General features: G+C 38.6%; 1 protein-coding gene across 1 annotated transcript; it reads left to right on the top strand.

Moving 5' to 3' along the window:
* On the top strand, positions 2,207 to 2,815 carry LOC109232557. The gene is made up of 2 exons (XM_019398323.1): positions 2,207 to 2,302; positions 2,348 to 2,815. The coding sequence occupies exons 1-2, from the start codon at positions 2,207 to 2,209 to the stop codon at positions 2,813 to 2,815; spliced, it is 564 nt and encodes a 187-aa protein (XP_019253868.1).

The following is a 17,732-nucleotide window of genomic DNA, read 5'->3' on the forward strand; positions in this document are numbered from 1 at the left end:
TTGTTCTTGTCTTCTAATTTTTTAAAAATAGATAAAGAGCTTATTACAGATTAACGAAAAATTCATTTGAATCCGACCCAACATGAATTTAAAGCTAAAATGGTTTTTCGAGAGATAGAGAAAGACACGGGATGTTTCTTCTTCATTATACAGACATCTTCAGCATGCCCATACTTTGAAGAATTAGTACATAACGTCAATTTCCAATCATAACTCACCCTTTTGTTAATTCAGCTTGCCCCTTTCATTTTTGAATAGCACCACATCAGATAGATTTGCATCTATCTCCATCTCAACTAGTAACCCTGCAAAACTCAGTCATTCCTTTTCTTGGTGTTGAGATAAACCATTATAAGTTTTTCAACTAAGCTACCAATCTTACTCAATCCTTTTGGACTCCAATACAAACTAGGGAATTTAATCCAAATTATAACTATGAGGAGATCCTCTCTAATAAAACCCCATTCAGGTATCCATACCTTAACAATAAATGATTTGTTATCAAAGTGGTAAATACCACCTTGAATCACCTCTTGCTTCCCTATACCAGTTTCAAATCGCACCACTATTACTCCATTTTTAGCGTAGCTACCCAATCAATCCCATACTTACCCCATAGCCTTTGGATATATCCCTATGTTACAGTAAAGGGGGGTGTGTCCCTGGGACATAGCATACAACAACATTCCCCCCAAAAGAAAATCCAGTGCTAATGTCATCCAACTCAATTTCAATAATTGAGGACTCATCGTGTGTTTTGGGAGATACATACTCTAGTTTATGCCTAGCATTTGATATTTTGGAAATATCAAAATCATCTCAGATTGAACCATTCTTCTTTTGCGACTCGAGCTCCTCTTCAACCTCATCTGCCCATATTTTGCCACTGCTCATCGGATTTACTTGACTTCTACGGGAGATGCCTATAACACCTCATTCCAAAGTCGCGTTGCTTCAATTTGTTAGACTTTCTCAAATTCACTGTTTAGGGTTGCTGTTTCATTGCTTTTGAAATTGGACTGTTTGGTTTCATCTTTTACCTCACTGTCCAAGACAACTTTTTGCCCTCACTGAGTGTTACCATGCGAGGTAGAAGCTTCCTTAGCCACTAGAGTCTTCTAAAATGGAACGCGAGCTCTCTTACCCATGGTTGGCACATGTTAGGCTAACATACATCGAGAAAGAAACAAGCCATCCAGAAAAAACTCTAGCTCTAGCTTCTTCCCGGCGCAAAATGTGAAGTTCTTAGTATACGTAAAAGTAATATGGTTCTAGGAATAGTGTTAGTATGCTTTGCACTAAGATCAGGCTAACTGTGATGACCCTATTAAGTTAAATTCCAAGGTTTCAATGATGACAATGTTCAACTATTCTATTTCAAAGGAATTATCAAAAGGATAGAAAAACAATGAGAAGCTATCTAAAGGTGTGATTGCTAAATCAATGGACCTATAGAAGGAACCAAAAGACTGCTGATCTACTCGGCCTCAATCAAGGCAATCAGATTTCCAATCAAGAAGTTATTGCCATATTCAGCTTCCTCAATTAAAGCTCAGTCAAGGGATTGATTGTCTCGTAAATGAAAGCTGTGACAAAGGAAAGTCACAATCGAATCTGGTCTTTCCCAAAGATCAGAATTCGAAGAGGCACCCCTTGGGTCAAATCCTTTTAAAGATCTCGTGCCTCTATTTCTGGTCATGACTTAATGGCTATTTTCCTCTTCTATAAGAAGGTTGCTTGGTTCAATTGGAAGACTTGCGCAACTACACACATTGTCTTCTAAGTCTCTCTAATTCTTAGCCTAAACACTGTAATTTGAAGTTTATCAGTATCTCAAAAGATAGAAAGAGTTAGAATACAAAAGAGAGTTGTGTCATTATTAAGACTCATTGATTACTGTACTTCATTAGTGGTGAACAAATCAAAACCATCCCTGTTGTAATTCTTTCAAGATCTAAAAGGAACCCTTGTGACCCAAGGAAAACTGGGTGTAAGTACCATACCGGTACTGAACCAGTATAAAATTGCTGTGTGTCTTTCTCTGTCTGTTTACTGTCACTTTACTTTTGCTCTCGATCTGGTCAAATAAAATGACAGTTAGTGGACTAAGTTTTTAACAGACCACAATTCATCCCCCCCTTGCACTTTCAATTGGTATCAGAACAAGGCTCACAAACTTTGCTTAACAACTAGTGAAGAAAAGATCATGGGATCAAACACAGTCGTTGGTGCACTATTTCAAGAGGGAACTTCTCAAGTTCGACCACCATACTTCAATGGACAACATTTCTCTAATTGGAAGGTGCATATTGAAACATACACCATGTCTTATGAAAAAAATGTCTAGCGAGTGATCAAAAAGGAAAATCTTCCAATTCCCCCAAGGAAAGACGAAAATGGTCAAGTTGTGGTATCCACTGATCCACTTGACTTCGATGATTACACTGATGAGCAAGCTGTTGTCATAACTATAAATGCCAAAGGAAAAAATCTGTTGTACAATGCTATCAGTGGTAAAGAATATGAAAAGATCTCAATCTTTGAAACTGCTAAGGAGAAGTGGGATAAATTGGAAGTCACATATGAAGGGACAAACAAGGTAAAAGAAACAAGGATAAATCTATTGGTTCGAGAGTATGAGCTATTTCAAATGAAGGATGGAGAATCTGCTGAAGAAATGTTCTCCAGGTTCAGCAAAATTCTTGGAGATCTGAAATCCTTTGGTAGAACAATAAAAAGTGGAGAACAAGTCAGAAAAATTCTCCGAAGTCTACCTATGATTTGGCAGGCAAAGGTCATCGCACTCGAATTTTAGGATCTCGATAAAATGTCCTATGATGAACTCAGAGGTGATCTAATAGCTTTTGAGAAAACTCACTTGGATAGACAGATTCAACAAGAAAAGAAGAAAACAGTCTCTTTCAAAGCAACCGTGGTTGAACCAGAGGATGAAGAAGAAAATGAAGGAGGAGAACAAGATGAAAACATAGCCATGCTTTCTCAAGTTGTAACCAGTATGATGAGGAAAAACAGAAATAGTAGAAGAGGTAAACCAAACTTCAGAAAGGGAAGGATAAACAATGAAAATGATGGAAGATGCTACGAATGTGGTAAACATGGACACATTCAAGCTGACTGTCCAGAACTAAAAAAGAAGCTGAGCAGGAATCTTCAAAGGAAGAAGTCTTTTGGAGCCTGGAGTGATGAAGAAGAATCTGATCATGAAGAAATTGCAAATATGTGCTTCTTGACCATAGAAGATGATAGAAATGAAGAATCAGGAGAGCGTGGGTTCTCAGGAAACAGAGGAATAAATGAAGAAGAAAACTCCGATCAACTTGGTCTCATGGCAGATGAAGGAACTAGTGAGGTACGTCCCCTAAATTGCCTTAACTGTTATGAACTCCAAGAATTCGTTGACATTGCTCTTGCAGATATTGAAAGAGTTCCAAAGTGAACTCAAAAAGGTTCAAAGAGAAAAGAAAGAATGGGCCCTGAAGCTAGAAGTTTATGAAATTGAACGTGATATGCTTCAGAAAGAAGTAAATGAACTTCAACTGCAATTGAATGGATTGCAGAAATCTACTAGTCATAGTTCAGCCAAATCAAATCAGACTGTTCGTCACAAACAGAAGAAATCTCATGGGTGTTCCTTTTGTAGTAAGAATGGACATAATACTAACCAATGCAGGAACAAAATCAGAGCAGCAAAAGATTCTGATAATAGTGCATCTTGTTTTTATTGTGGAAAAAAGGGCCACACTTCAAATCGCTGCCGGTTTAAGGACAACAGAAGATGGGTCTGGCGACCAAAATCTTCAAACCAAACTAACACTCAGCAGTCTAATCTTTCAGGACCCAAGCAAGCTTGGGTACCTAAAAATAAGTAAATTTGTTTTGCAGGTGTAAGCACGTGATTTTTGGCCTATATGAAATACTCCTATAAAATCCAAGAAGATAGAATTTTTTTATAATTATTTGCCATTTATAGGAATTTTTATAGATTTATTAATTGGTTGCATTTTTTTTGCATGTTTAATTTTATTTAAAACATGAAAAAACACCAAAAATGTTGCGCATTGCATTTAGGATCTAGTTTTATATTTTTAGGATTAACCAGTAATTATTTGTTTAATAAAAATCAAAAATCACAAAAATGCTTCATTTTTACACTTTTTCCTTTTATTGATTTTTTCTCTTTTAATTTAGGATTAAGTAGTTTTTATAATTTTTATAATTAGTTAATTAGTTTAATTTCACATTTTCAGATAATCTAGGATTTTAATTTCTAGGATTTATAATTAAAAAAAAAGAAAAGGAAATAAGGAGTTTATTTAATTGGGTTTCAATTCGGAACTTGGGCCTTTTTAAAGTCAAAATAAGCCCAAATAAATGGCACCAAAATCTGTCCAACCCAAGCACAATCTCCCTACCCAAATACCATTACCCTTTACCCTACCACCTACCTATAAAAAGACAATTTTGAAAACCAAAAATCATATCTTACACCCCTACACAAAAAAGAAACGGCGCCCCCTCCCATGGCCATTCTCTGGAAAAGAACAGACCCCTCTTCCTTCCTCTTCTTATCTCTTAACACACACGAAATATATAAAAGAGAGATCCGGAATTCGAAAAATTAAGGAAAAGATCTGAAAACATAAAAAACAATAGTGAATTTCAATCGATTTTTTTACATGGAAAATTCAAAAGGGGTAGAGTTGTTTTCCTTTGGTTGATTTGAGAGAGCTCTCCATTTGTTTCTGGGTTTGCATGTATATAATGAATCCGCGATTTGCTTGTTGTGCTGTTGTTGATTGTGGAGTAGCTGAGCTCCAGCCCTCGTTCTAGACCTCTATTTGGTCATCCATTACTATTCTGCTATCGTTAGAAACCAAGAGGGATTATTTGGGCTTCAGATGTAAACTTTGTCAGGTAAACTCTTTATAAGAATCAACGATTTTCCTCATCTCATCTATAATTTCTTTCCAAAGAACAAAAATAATTGAAAACTAATAAACTCAAAGTGTTAATAAACGATTTCGTTTTAGTATTTTCTAGCCACAGTGTGCGATTTTTGCTATAATCGAATGTGATGCCTTTCTCGTTGTGTATTGTGTTTGATACATTTTTATCTATTTCCTTGTGTCTATTTCCCCTGGTACTTGTACAAAATAGTTTTTGTCATCGGGTGCATGTCATATTCAGAGTTTCCGTGTGTGTACATCGAAAACCAGCTTTCTTTTACTCTTGATCTGATTGTTTCCCGCCTCTGCTTTGACAAAACTAGTTTAGTTATCACCTTTAATGAAGAAGGCATTGCTTGTGTTGATCATTATTAATATTAGTATCATCAGATGTTCCATTATAAAGGGGTAACAAATTGTTAATGGCTTGGCTTGTGAAGTGTCTATATGGCAAGTTAGCTTAGAATTGTTGTCTCGACTAAGTTCTTGTAAGCAAAAACAGAATAAAAAAGGTCATTCTATGCAATTTGAGGTATGAAATTCAAGGGTATGGTATCGTTGTAAGAAGTTATATTTGGTTTGTGGTAAGATTTGTTAAATCTACTGGAAAATCCCAACTTTCTTAGTTATTGTCTATGTTATAGTTGGTAATGGAAAATCGTTTCTTCATTCCAGTTGAGAGTTATACATAGAGATTTTGATGGATATACTTGAACTGCTGCATTCTCATCTGGACTTAATCCGGTTGTGTGGAACTATACTGCTTTCCATCTGTTGTGCCTAAATCATGAACATCCGTAGTTTGCTTTAGTTGAGTACAATCTTTTGAAATAGTTGGAGGCGTGCCATGTTAAATAAGCTTAGTTATGGCCCTCAAAAGTTAGCTTGAATTTCCTTTAAAATTGGATTGGAGGCGTGCCGTGCCAAATAAAACCTTAAATTGCATGGCCCTCGTGTGAGTAATCTTCTTATCCTTAGAAATCGAGACGTGCCACTTAGCGAATTTTTCATGGCCCTCGCAAAGTTGCAAACGCGTAGTTGCTTTAGGCGCGTTATTTTAATAATTTACCTTCCTAAACTCGGGTGCGCATTTATGTGACCCAAATCCAAATCTCAACAATGTTAGATAAAATATGTCGAGAGCCGCGGGTGCATTTATGTGACGTGGTTCAAGACGTATTTTAAATGACGTTACAATTTTCCTAAAAATAATTTAAAAAGCGGTTAATTAGTTTAAAATATACCATAGGCTAAACACATGTATTAAAATCAGATAATAGGCCAATTATGATAGTTTAAGCGACCGTGCTAGAACCACGGAATCCGGGGGTGCCTAACACCTTCCCTCGGGTTAACAGAATTCCTTATTCAGAATTTCTGGTTCGCAGACTTCAAAAGGAAAGTCGAAATTTTTCTCGATTTGGGATTCAAAATAAACCGGTGACTTGGGACACCAATTAAACTATCCCAAGTGGCGACTCTGATAAATAAATAATCCCATTTCGAATAATGTCACTTAAATTTGAAAAACTCCCTTATATATACCTTCGAGTGTGTAAAAAGGAGGTGTGACAGCTCTGGCAACTCTGCTGGGGATCAAAACCCAGAACTTCGGTTCAGGGTTCAAGAGTTCGAGCTTAGCATAACTGTTATAGTTGGCTTTATTTATTATCTGATTTTTATATGTTTGGGCCTAATGTGCTAAATGCCGCTTTTTACCGCTTTGATATTATTTGAATGGTATATAAACTGTTACGAAACCCTTCTCTTCTCATCTTCGGGGATTTGCACGCTGGCGTGACTCCCTATTCTATTAGTGTCATACCTTGAAATAAGAAAGAGGCTTGGACAAGTTACAAAGCCGGATGGCCTTTTGGTTCTCGGTACGTAGCCCCCTCCTCGGCTCGAGTTGTCTGCTCGGGTACACAAGTCTAGAACAGTACCCAGGTTTTATACTTAGAATAACTCAGCCTCATGCCAGATCCCTAGTAGGAACATTTGTTTGCATCTTGTGCATTTGACTTTGGGGACTCAACACAGGGGTTGGGTCCGTCTAGGACAGGTGTACCCAAATTGAAAAGACCATCCTGATGCATCTTACGTGCTACTTGTGCATCTGTTTGTTCCGGCTTGCATGTTGGTCGGCTTCTAGAATAGAGGAAGAAAATCAAAAAGAAAAGAAAAAAAAAATCAAAAACAAGAGTGAGAGGTAGGTATTTAGAAAATTCTGAAACTCTGTCGAAATTCTGAAAAAAGAAAAGTTATTTCAAAATGAGCCAAAATTTTTAAGTGCCATATTTCCCGTGTTCCGTCAAAGCTAACCGAACTACACGGGTCTAATTCTCACCGGATGTGAGATACGTAGGCAAACCTCATCGGTTCCGACCCCAATTTTCAAAAAAATCCAAAAATATTTTCTTTTAGTTCCTTCTTTAGAAATCTTTCCTTAGAAAATTCAAAAAAAAAAAGAAGAAGAAGTTTCTTAAACTCAAAAATGGTTTCTTTCTTTCTAATGTCTTTCATAAGAAAAAAGAAAAAAATCAATAAAATCAAAATTCAAAAATACGGGTTTCCTTCATTTTGAAGTATTTTTCCAAAAAAATTAAAAAAAAAAAACTCCTTAGATGTCTTTCTTTCTTAAATATCAATAAAAAAATTGAAAAAATTGATCCAAAAATATTTTTGCTTTTCTTTAGAAGTACTTTTGTAAATAAATAAAAGCTCAAAATTCAAAACATTTTTCTTAAAGAAGTCCCTCTTTCGAAAATTAAGAGGTTACATCCAAAATCCAAAAATATTTTCTTTCTTCCTTAGAAAAAGAGAAAAAAAATAAAAATTCAAACAAAAAATATTTTCTTATTACTTTTGAAATTCTCGAAGTTCAAAGCAAAAGCAAATGAATTTTTAGAAGTCTTTATTTAAAAAAACAAAACAAAAATCAAAAAATTTTTTTTTCCTTTCTTCTTTTAAAGCATTTCTTTCAAAATTTCAAAAAAAAGAAGAGTTAGTTTATTTACTCTATTCTCGATCTTCCCGAACTACGCAACATCTGATTCATGCGGGGTCATGATACGTAGGCAATTCCCATCGGATTCGATCATAGCTATAAAATAAATTGAGTGAAAAATAAACTGAAAAAAAAAGAGAAAGAAAAATTGAGTGAAAAAGAGAAAAAGAAAAATGGTGAAAAAAAAAGAAAAAGAAAAAAAAAAGAGTGACAGAAATAAAAGAGTGACAAACAAAAAGAGAAAAAAAGGGTGCCAAAAAATAAAAGAGCGGCAAAAACAAAACAAAAAATCAAGAGTGATTAGAAAGAAACAAAGATGAAGAAAAGAGGCCCATACTGAAAGAGTTAATTAAGGCCGGGATAAAATATGCAACCGTTCAAACACATGGTAGAAGTGTTTAACTGTTAGGTGCATTGCATCCCAACGTGCGATTTCCTATATGTTAAATATTTCAAAACTAACAAAGTTGCTGCGTGTGCAAAAAGCCAGGTTTTTGTGGTGGTTTTGTTGGTAGTCTAGCCTCCCCTCCTTCACAAGATCCAAAGGCACAGATGACCTCCGCAAGCAATCTACCAATCATAGGTTCTGAGGATAGCTCGACATCGGCTATTCAGCAGCTAGAATCAGCGGCTGTTGAAGAGAATAAGATGTTGCGTCTCCGCATATGGGAAATGTGGGACGCCTGGTCTAATGGTAGGGAACCGCGAAGTTCAATTCCCGGGTTCCCTAAATTGATCCCCAAGTCAGGTGAGGTTACCAATGTCCCTGTGCCCAACCCATTTATCCCATGCGGGCACCCTCTAATGCCCTCCAAGGATCCTGACATGCCTTCTGTGGTTTGCCCCCAGGCACCGGCTTCAAGGGCACAGCCCCCAATGTTCACCTTTTAGGGTCCACAACTTCAATCAGATATAACATATGTGACCCCGTGCTCTTTCATTCAACTTCCGCAGTATAATCTCTCAGTGGAGCAACAAAAGGTTGTTAAAAATCCCGAGCAAGAGGAAATTGCTCGGAAGATGAAGAGCCTGGAATAAAGCCTAAAAACATGCAAGGTCTGAGTGGCCAAAAGAGTGTCTCATACTCTGACCTCTGTATGTTTCCCCATGTCAACTTGCCAGTTGGCTTCAAGATGCCAAAATTTGAAAAGTACAACGGGCACGGAGACCTGGTCACTCATTTGAAACGATACTGTAACCAGTTGAGGGGTGCTGGTGGAAAAGAGGAGTTGCTAATAGCCTATTTTGGGGAAAGCCTCACCGGAATCGCTTCTTCGTGGTATACAGATCAAGAAATTACTCATTGGCACGTGTGGGATGACATGGCTCGAGATTTTGTCCGCCAGTTCCAGTATAAAGTGGACATCGCTCCCGACAGGGACACTTTGTCAATTGAAAAAGAAAACCGCAGAAAGCTTCCGCGAATATGCTGTCAAATGGCGTGAGCAAGCTCCCAGGGTAAAGCCTCCAATGGACGAAATTGAAATGGTCACGGTTTTTCTGCAGGCCCAAGAGGCTGACTACTTCCAGAACATGATGTCTGCTGTGGGTAAGCCATTTGCTGAGGCTATCAAAATTGGAGAAATGGTTGAAAACGGTTTAAAAATGGGCCGAATCTTGAGTCATGCTGCCTTTAAGGCCACATCACAGGCTGCCCAGAATGGTTTGGAGGGTTTGATGAATAGAAATGGGTTTGAAGAGGGAGCCATGATGGTGTCAAGCTTGAAGGGGGCCCGCAGGTCATTCAGCCAGTCATATGTGCCTCCTATCGTCCCACCACACTATTATCCCCTCCAAGATGCTGCTTATGCTGTGGCACCGCCTCCTTATGCGGTGATGAACGAGCAACCCTACCCGCGGCCACAACAATATACAGAAAACCGAGCTCCACCTCCCAGAAATGCCCATCCTTACCAAGCTCCATATAATCCTCAACCAAATGATTCCCAATACAATCCTCGCCCAAGAGAGCCTTTCAGAAAGAATCAGTTCACCCCTATTGGTGAATCGTATTCAAGTTTGTTCCAAAAGCTAATCAGGCAAAATCTATTGCAGCCAATGGCCCAAAACAGACCAAACCCCGTGTCCCCCCTCACACCGAGCTGATGCTAGATGTGAAGACCACTCTGGAGTTGTGGGACACAGTACAGAGGACTGTTGGTCCCTCAAAAAGGCAGTTGAGGATTTGATTGAAGCTGAAAGAATTATTTTTCGGGATGAAGATGCTCCTGATGTGATGAACAATCTGTTGCCTGCCCACAACATCGGGCCAATGGTCGGAATGATTTGTGAAGATGAGGAATGTGATTCGGCGTTGAAAGCCATTGCATCCATGACCGAAACTGAAGAAAAACCAAAAGACGGTCGCCAAGCCTGAAAGTTTCCCATCAGACGGGAGTCTCGGTAGCCAGTCTTGCTATCCTTTCTGCATCCGGATTATCTCAGGGTGTGATCCGGATGTTTTACCTTATTGTCTTATTTTCTGATGTAAACCCTTCTACTTTCAAAAATAAAAAAAAAAAGAAAAAAAATCAAAAATAAAAAAAATCAAATGAAATTAATATTTCATTGTCCAGGAATGTCTCTTTTCTTAATCTTGTCATTTTTCTTATTCTCTTTTTAGTTTTGTCTGTCACACCTCCTTTTTTACACACCTGCCCCGAAGGATAGTGTATAAGGGAGTTTTTCCAATTTAAGTGAGTGTATAAGGGAGTTTTTCCAATTTAAGTGACATTATTCGAAATGAGATTATTTATTGATCAGAGTCGCCACTTGGGATAGGTTTGGCTCTTGGTGTCCCAAGTCACCGGTTTATCTTGAATCCCAAATCGAGGAAATTTTTCGACTTTCAAAATGAAGTCTGCGAACCAGAAATTCTGTTGACCCGGGGGAAGGTGTTAGGCACCCCCGGATCCCGTGGTTCTAGCACGGTCGCTTAAACTATTATAATTGGCCTAATATTTGATTTTAAAACATGGAGTTGCTCATTCCCATTTTCCGTTTGGGCAGTTGGTCGGAAAGTACCTAGTTCAGTGACGCCTATTGCCTTCGTCTTATTCAAACGTTATTGGCAGAATGCCTTCAATCTAGTCATGTTTGAAGCAAGGAACCAATCGTCATGCTTAACTTAACATACACATTTTGTAGAATTACCGCTTTTAATTGATTTTTAAGGAAACGTCGTTTAAAACGTGTTTTTGGATCACGTCACATGAAATGCACCCGGATCTGCAACACATTTTATTCAACGTTTTAGGATTTGGATTTGGGTCGCATGAAATGCACACCCGAGTTTAAGAAGGTAAAAATTATTAAATAACGCGCCTAGAGCAACTAACGTGTTGATAACTTTGCGGGAGACCATGAAAATTCGCTAAATGGCCTGCCCGATTTCTAAGTATTTTAATGGAAGTAATTAAATAGGGCCACACAATTTATGATTTTTGTTTGGCGCGGCGCACCTCAGTTTATTTTAAAGGCCATCCTAAAATGAACTATTATTATCTATTAAGGATTGTCTCTAACAAAACTTAATTAATTAACACTACGAATTGATTATTATTGAAGACATTCAAAAAGGTTCGGGCTTTAAGATCAGGTCCAAACTTAAACAAGGGGGACCTCCATTACTGAAAATCCCCTTAATTCAAATTTGCTACCTGACTTGAAAGGCCCAAAGGTTGCATTACAATTTAAACCTGTAGCCTCAATTAAAGCCCTCAGCATTTTTGGGCCTCGAAATTGGCCCCAAAGAAAAGATAAGTTCAGTCAGCTTATGAAAAGCTGTCCAAACGTGGGCCTCTGCACAGGCCTGAATGGGAAGGCGAGCTAGAATAGGAACTGGGCCATGCACCAGCGAAACTAGGGCCCCAAATTAATTGTAACAGGCTGTCAAGCCTTGGCCTACCGGCAAGCCCAAACCAACACTGGACCTTAATGGGATTTCAAAGCCACTAAAATTATTTCACAACTGAACTCAATGATTTGGTAACAAAGGAACAATTTAGATCTATTCAAATCAATAACTGTTAATTTTAAAATTTAAATTTAGATCTATTCAAATTTTAACATTCAGATCATATATAAGCTGATGAATTACTACAAACATTTATAGAATTCAGTGATTTAACTAAAGTGATCAACACTTATATTTAAACATCAAATTCAGAAACATACCATACTGAAATGTTATTTTTCTGATTTCAAAGCCAAACTGCTGGAATTAAAACTGAAGTATAGAGCTATTTGCACATTTGTTAGACTTAAACTTAACATTTCTCCCGGCATAATCCGTGGACCTCCCTGGCATAACCCAAGGACCTTTTTTCTTTTCTCCCAGCATAACCCGTGGACCTCCCTGGCATAACTCAAGGACCTCTTTTGTTTTCTCCCAGCATAACCCGTGGACCTCCCTGGCATAACCCAAGGACCTTTTTTCTTTTCTCCCGGCATAACCCGTGGACCTCCCCGGCATAACTCGAGGATCTTTTTCCTTTTCTCCCTGGCATAACCTAGGGACCCTTTTTCTTTTCTCCCGGCATAACCCGTGGACCTCCCTGGCATAACCCAAAGACCTTTTTTCTTTTCTCCCGGCATAACCCGTGGACCTCCCTGGCATAACCCAAGGACCTCTTTTCTTTTCTCCCGGCTTAACCCGTGGACCTCCCTGGCATAACCCAAGGACCTCTTTTCTTTTCTCCCGGCTTAACCCGTGGACCTCCCTGGCATAACCCAATGACCTTTTTTCTGTTCTCCCGGCTTAACCCGTGGACCTCTCTGGCATAACCCAAGGACCTTTTTTCTTTTCTCCCGGCATAACCCGTGGACCTCCCCGGCATAACCCGAGGATGTTTTTCCTTTTCTCCCTGGCATAACCCAGGGACCCTTTTTCCTTTCTCCCGGCATAACCCAAGGACTTTTTTCTTTTCTCCCGGCATAACACGTGGATCTCCCTGGCATAACCCAAGGACCTTTTTTCTTTTCTCCCAGCATAACCCGTGGACCTCCCTGGCATATCCCAAGGACCTTTTTTNTCCAATTTTGATCATTCAAACTAACATGATACTAGCCCTACTATAATTTAACATGACAGGTGACCTTAAATCAGTAAACTACTAGACAAAATATTCATAATATGACGAAAACAGTCCAAATAGTCCAGTACAGTCCAAACAGTCCTATTAATACAAATAAGGCAACTGTCCAAATAGCACTACTATGCTAAGCATCTAAGCTAAATAAAACAGTATGAAATTCATGTGAAAAAACAGGTAATGATTCATCATTTATCTTCAAATTTGTTCATACATATTGATCCAGTCTTCACATATCACTTGAGGCCAAAGGAATACCTGGAATTTGAATAGAAATAAGGAAATGAGGGTCAGCAAGTTTAGCAGCAGTAATGTAACAGGAACTAGCAGCTTAAGATCAATTTTAAACCCAGAAATAGTATCAAGCAGCTCAGGAAATAGTTTCAATGCAAACAACACCAGTGAACAAACCAAACCAAGCTTGACCCCAAGTTGAGCTTGAAATCACCTCAGGGACTTCTAAACCTTAACACTGAAGTTTCAGAACTTTTAATGCCTAGAAATCTAAGATCTAAAACTCTAAATGCTCAAAACTCTCAGACTTTGCAGAACTTTTGTTGATTTTCCATGTTCCCTCTCAAACTTTAAGAGTTTTTGGTCTTTTGGATTTGAATTTCGAATTTTTCAGATTCTATGGCTTTTTTGCTTTTGAATTTTGAATTTCAGATCTATATCTCTCTAAATCTGCGAAAAACTTTTTTATTGCAAGGCAAGGTATTACCCTTTTTATAGGCAAAGGCTAGGGCAACTTTCAGATTTTTCCTTTGCATTCTAGGTCCCTTATTAGTTTCAGTTTTGAGTTACTTAGTCCTTCAATTCATGACTTATTGCCCAAGTTACTACACTTAATTTCCTGAATTTTAAATTAGAACCTCCATCTAGGTTCTAGGGGGTTCTATTTCAGTTACTACACTATTCTCTAATTAAAATACCTATACTACCCCTGAATTAATCCTAAAATTACTAACCTATGACAAACTAACCCTGGCCCTTTTGAACTTGGTCAAAAATGACCATAGTTAATCAATCAAAGGCTGGGAATTACTCAGCTATATCCAAACAGGATTTTAATTAACATAAAACCCAAAAATTGAACTAACAATCTAAGAAACAAAAATCAAACTAAAAATCAGAAACTAAAAATCAGAATACGGGCAAACAAAAATCAGAGAGCAGGCAGGAATACTAATTAACCAAACTAAACTAAATCAACAAGAAATAAAATCCTAGAACAAACAGGGAACAGGACAAAACTAATTCTAATTAAAATTCTCTAAATTGCATACTGGAGAAGAAAAATCGATAAGAACTAGACAAAAGCTAAAAAATAAAGCAAAAAACAGTAAAAGAAAGCAACAAGATGAAGATACTTACACGAATTTAAAATTAATCTTGACTGTCTTTTGAACTTGATCCCCAAATGATGTTATTTGCCTATTCTTTGCCAAAAATAAGCAAACAACATTATGAGAGGATCAAACGATCACTGGGAAACATCCAAGATGGCTGAAATTCCTTGAGACCCCAAATCTGAACCCTAGATCTAGGATTCGAGCAATTCTGGCTAGGTTTGAAGGAAATTGGTTTGGGATTTGGGAAGAGGGGGTTAAGGCGAGTCTAGGGTGTAAATTTGGTGGGGTTTTAAGGCGCCGCCGCCGCACACGGCGGAGGCGGCGGCTAGGGTTTCGAATATTTGAAGCGTTTGGGTGGGATTTGGAGAAAACTAAGGGCGGATATGGAAAGGGGAGGTGAAGGAGAAGCAATGGTAAAATTTTGGCGGTCATCAGGGACTCGCCGACGGTGGAGGCGATTTCCGGCCGGCGGCGGACGGCGGCGTTATATTTTCTGGTGAGAGGTATGAGAGATGGTGAGGATAGGGGGGCCTGAGGGGGGTGAGGGTTGTTTAGACATATAAATACTTAAGGCTCCTCAGTTCTCAACCGTCGGATCAATCAACCTCGACGGCTGAGATCAACTTGGGGAGCCAAACGCTGCCGTTTGGGGAAATCAAAGCTGGACCGGATCGGGGTGATCTTGGACTGGGTTGGGTTTGGTTCAGGGGTTTGTTTGGGCTGGAATTAAAATTGGCCCAATGCTTGACTATTAACTGGCCAGCCTATTTCTCTTCCCTTTATTCTTTTTAATTTCTATTTCAATTTATTCTTTTCTTTTATTTGTTTTTCCTCTTTTTCTTTTCTTGTTTTTTTTAATTTTAAAACTAGACTAAAATTAAACCTCAAAATTAATTCAAACTACCTAATTAAGCTACAATTAAACTACTACCAATTTAAAGGAAATTAATAAACTTAAAGACTAAAATTAAAATCAAACAAAACAAATCAAAGTTTCTTTATGATTTTTTGTATTTTTGTAAAAGCCTAATTACTAATTAGTCTAAAAATATGTAAAATTAAATCCTAAATGCTCATGAAATATTTTTTGTATTTTTTATGAATTATCATGCACACACAAATAAAAATACACACAAAATTACTCAATTAAATCCTAAAAAATCAAATAATAAAAGGGAAAAATCCTAATTTTAAGAATTCTATAGGAGTAATTCAAGTGAGGCAAAAATCACGTGCTCACAGCTGCCCCTCTTTGCTCGGAGACACGAAGGGTTTTCGGGCAAAGATAAATGAGCAATTCTGAGAGATTTTTGCCTGCTTGGCACTCCATGAGAAGTATTTTTGAAAAATGTCTGACCGAACCTTGCTTCAGAGGTTGCCTACATATCCTTAGCTATAAAGGAATCAGGTCAGTGTAGTTCTGGAAGTCTTGGTAGCTGGGACTACTAGGAGCTGTGGTTTCACTGCTGTTGCTGCTGCTACTGCTTGCTGACCTCCTTATTACACCAAAAGGAAAATCAAAGCTAAGCTAGCTATTGCCTATCAACTATGAGTTATAAGATTCCTATCTATAAATCTTTTGAAGCTTGATCTTGAGTCTTAGCTGATTTTGCTGTGGACTCCGATCTGAATCTTCATGCTCGCAAGCTGTAGGTGTTGATCCTTTCTTCAGCGTTGGGTTAAAACGGGACAGGCAGAGCTTGTGACTTCAATCAAGTTTTGAGCAGTCCGCATCTCGGTTCGCTTCAACATTTTGAATTCACTTCTTTTTGTGCTTTTTCCTTCTTTTCTTTATTTTGGATTGAGACTCATTCTTTTGGTTGTCTTGAACTCCTGTGCCTCGAGGTCAAACCTGCTGAGACACCAGAACAAACAAACGAACGAAATTTTTCTGCCCCAGTTTTCACTAGAAAAATTTCGTGAGTTATTTGTGACAAAAGTCTGAACTTTGTTTTTTTCTCAAGAATTGGGGAGTGGAGTCATATTTCTAAAATGTCAACTCAGGGATTGGAGCCCTAATGTTGGTGCAAAACGACTAGGGAATGGAGGCCCTATGTCCAAAAGGCGCAACTCAGGGATTGGAGCCCTAATGTCGGCAAAGGGTAAAAACTCAACTCAGGGATCGGAGTCCTAATGTTGGTAAAAGGCAAAACTCAACTCAGGTATTGGAGCCCTAATGTTGGTAAAAGGTAAAACTCAACTCAGGGATTGGAGCCCCAATGTTGGCTAAAAGGAAACTAGGGAATGGAGGCCCAATGTCTAAAAAGCGCAACTCAGGGATTGGAGCCCTAATGTTGGCTAAGGGTAAAACGCTCAACTCAGGGATTGGAGCCCTAATGTTGGCTAAAGGGAAAAATGCTTAACTAAGGAATTGGAGCCCTAATGTTAGCTAAAAGGAAAAATACTCAACTCAGGGATTGGAGCCCTACTGTTGGCTAAAGGAAAAACGCTCAACTCAGGGATTGGAGCCCTAATGTTGGCTAAGGGTAAAATGCTCAACTCAGGGATTGGAGCCCTAATGTTGGCTAAAGGTAAAACGCTCAACTCAGGGATTGGAGCCCTAATGTTGGCTAAAGGAAAAATGCTCAACTCAGGGATTGGAGTGCTAACGTTGGCTAAACCAAGTAACAGGTTGATATTGGGAATTCTAAACTATCCCTTTTTGGGATTCTTTTGTTATCTCTCTTTCTCTTTTTCATTTTTGATAAGATGCAGGAAAGAACTCGGAGGAAACTTCCCTTTTGCATTGATTATTTGCTGCAAAGCTGTTTCAGCACNAAATACTCAACTCAGGGATTGGAGCCCTAATATTGGCTAAAGGGAAAAATGCTCAACTCAGGGATTGGAGCCCTAATGTTGGCTAATGGGAAAAATACTCAACTCAGGGATTGAAGCCCTAATGTTGGCTAAGGGTAAAACGCTCAACTCAGGGATTGGAGCCCCAATGTTGGCTAAAGGGAAAAATGCTCAACTCAGGGATTGGAGCCCTAATGTTGGCTAAGGGTAAAACGCTCAACGGGATTGGAGCCCTAAAGTTGGCTAAAGGGACAAATGCTCAACTCAGGGATTGGAGCCCTAATGTTATCTAAAGGGAAAAATGCTCTACTTAGGGATTGGAGCCCTAATGTCGGCTAAGGGTGAAACGCTCAACTCAGGGATTGGAGCCCTAATGTTGGCTAAAGGGAAAAATGCTCAACTCAGGGATTGGAGCCCTAATGTTGGCTAAGGGTAAAACGCTCAACTCAGGGATTGGAGCCCTAATGTTGGCTAAAGGGAAAAATGCTCAACCCAGGGATTGGAGTCCCAATGTTGG

Source organism: Nicotiana attenuata, chromosome 9 (genome assembly GCF_001879085.1).
Source record: "Nicotiana attenuata strain UT chromosome 9, NIATTr2, whole genome shotgun sequence".
Lineage (NCBI taxonomy): Eukaryota > Viridiplantae > Streptophyta > Magnoliopsida > Solanales > Solanaceae > Nicotiana > Nicotiana attenuata.

Coding starts and splice junctions, on each gene's coding strand:
- LOC109232557 (XM_019398323.1), top strand. CDS start 2,207: ATGGGATCAAACACAGTCGTTGGTGCACTATTTCAAGAGGGAACTTCT. Junction 2,303..2,347: donor AACATTTCTCTAATTGGAAG/GTGCATATTGAA, acceptor AAAAATGTCTAG/CGAGTGATCAAAAAGGAAAA.